This window comes from Olea europaea, unplaced genomic scaffold (genome assembly GCF_002742605.1).
Source record: "Olea europaea var. sylvestris unplaced genomic scaffold, O_europaea_v1 scaffold4366, whole genome shotgun sequence".
NCBI classification, from domain to species: domain Eukaryota; kingdom Viridiplantae; phylum Streptophyta; class Magnoliopsida; order Lamiales; family Oleaceae; genus Olea; species Olea europaea.
The window spans coordinates 21,568-23,088 of NW_019262672.1; the positions used below are offsets into that span (position 1 = coordinate 21,568).

The 1,521-nt window shown below is 34.8% G+C and overlaps 1 protein-coding gene across 1 annotated transcript; it reads right to left on the reverse strand.

The window, feature by feature from the left end:
* Nucleotides 1-6: 6 nt before the first annotated feature.
* Nucleotides 7-548, reverse strand: LOC111387888 (WAT1-related protein At2g37460-like). Its single transcript, XM_023012482.1, has 2 exons — nucleotides 197-548; nucleotides 7-126 (listed from the first exon to the last, which is right to left on the reverse strand). The coding sequence occupies exons 1-2, from the start codon at nucleotides 406-408 to the stop codon at nucleotides 60-62; spliced, it is 279 nt and encodes a 92-aa protein (XP_022868250.1). The 5' UTR covers nucleotides 409-548; the 3' UTR covers nucleotides 7-59.
* Between the last annotated feature and the right edge of the window lie 973 nt (nucleotides 549-1,521).

The following is a 1,521-nucleotide window of genomic DNA, read 5'->3' on the forward strand; positions in this document are numbered from 1 at the left end:
AAATATGTGGTTAAAATGAGTTCAAAGTAAAAATGAGGACCAAACAGGGGCTTAGAGACTTACTCCAATAAGCCGAGAAGTATTATCTTGCCAAATATTGAAAGAGTCATCTTAGGCCTTATTTTCCTGTGGCGAAAATAATACCATTAGCCTGCTAACTTCACTTGAACTAGTATGTGTTAACTGAGAGACTGACCTGTCCAGAATGAGTGCAAAAGGGGCCATGACAATTGTGGCTATGGCATGGCGATAGACGACATATACATAGTTACTCATTCTTTTATTTAATGCAGCTTTTGAGAGGATATCCATTCCTGCATAACCAAATTGCAGAAAAACTACAGCAAAGAAGGGTTTAACCTTGTGAAATTGAGTGCACATTGTCTCTGTTGATGGAAGGTACTTCATTTCACCCAGTTTTGATCACCACATCAAAATCTTCGAGACGACCCTTGTAAACATATACTACGAATAATCAGCCCTCGATGAATTGGGACTCAAGTAAGTTCACGAGAATTTGTACCTACTTGGGTTCTTGTCTAAAATTATAGTAGTCCTCTACTTTATTCTGCATGCTTTTTATTTTTATTGGTCGAGAGCAAGTAAAATACACGATTTAAAATGATTCGCTTTAATGTGAGTGTTACGTCCACTTGTTACCATAAAGTTTTACGATTCTGATCACATGTCACTCTCAACCGAGAAAAAGAGTCTCTTCGCCTTTAATACCTTCTATTTATATAGGAAGGAATTGTTAATCATGCTACATGTTCAGGGATTTTTGCCAAATAGGTTGTCAATTAACACAATTTCATTAGATGTTGGACAAAAAACAAATTTAAATCAATCAATCCACTATTATCATCTCATTATTTGTAAAGTTTTTAGTACATTTTATCTGTACAAGGAGCTTAATTTGAGAAATTACTAAGAAAACCTAATACATTAAAATGCCTAGCATGCATCTAGAACATTAAAAGTATTTGCCTTCATCAAAACCCTGAAATTCCATTGGCAAATTGCTCAAGTGGGCTGTTGGGTGTAATCGTAAGAATCACTTTTCATTTCATCCCTCTAGTTCCGCTTCTTGCTCTCAAAATGAAGAAAGACTTGTTGGAAATGGCTGGTTAATGCTCGAAGTCTGCTTTGCTACGTCTGAGATTACATCACCTCTTAAGAGTGAAAAATCCCTTCTTGCCTGACCAGTTTGAGCACCCTTTTAGCCTTCTCTCTATATTATGCCTATGATGATTCCTTCGTCACATTCGGATGCAAACGCATGTGCTGTAATTAAACTCCACATTTTCAATAGAGAAAAAGGAGGAAATATCTTTTGCTTCAGTTGGAATGAGTTTTTACACTACCAAGTGTTGGATTGTAAAAAATGAAGCGTCTCTAGGAAGGATGAATGTGTAGTCATAATAGAATAGATAAAATAAAAAATGAGAAAGTACGCTAAGAAGTCAAGATAACATCAACTAAAAAAAAAAAAAAAAAAAAAAAAAAAAAAAAAAAAAATTA

Excerpts from the sequence above, each read along its gene's own strand:
- LOC111387888 (XM_023012482.1), bottom strand. The coding sequence starts at position 408 with ATGAAGTACCTTCCATCAACAGAGACAATGTGCACTCAATTTCACAAG. Across the intron at positions 127-196 it reads TTTGCACTCATTCTGGACAG|GAAAATAAGGCCTAAGATGA; the intron begins GTCAGTCTCTCA and ends TTTTCGCCACAG.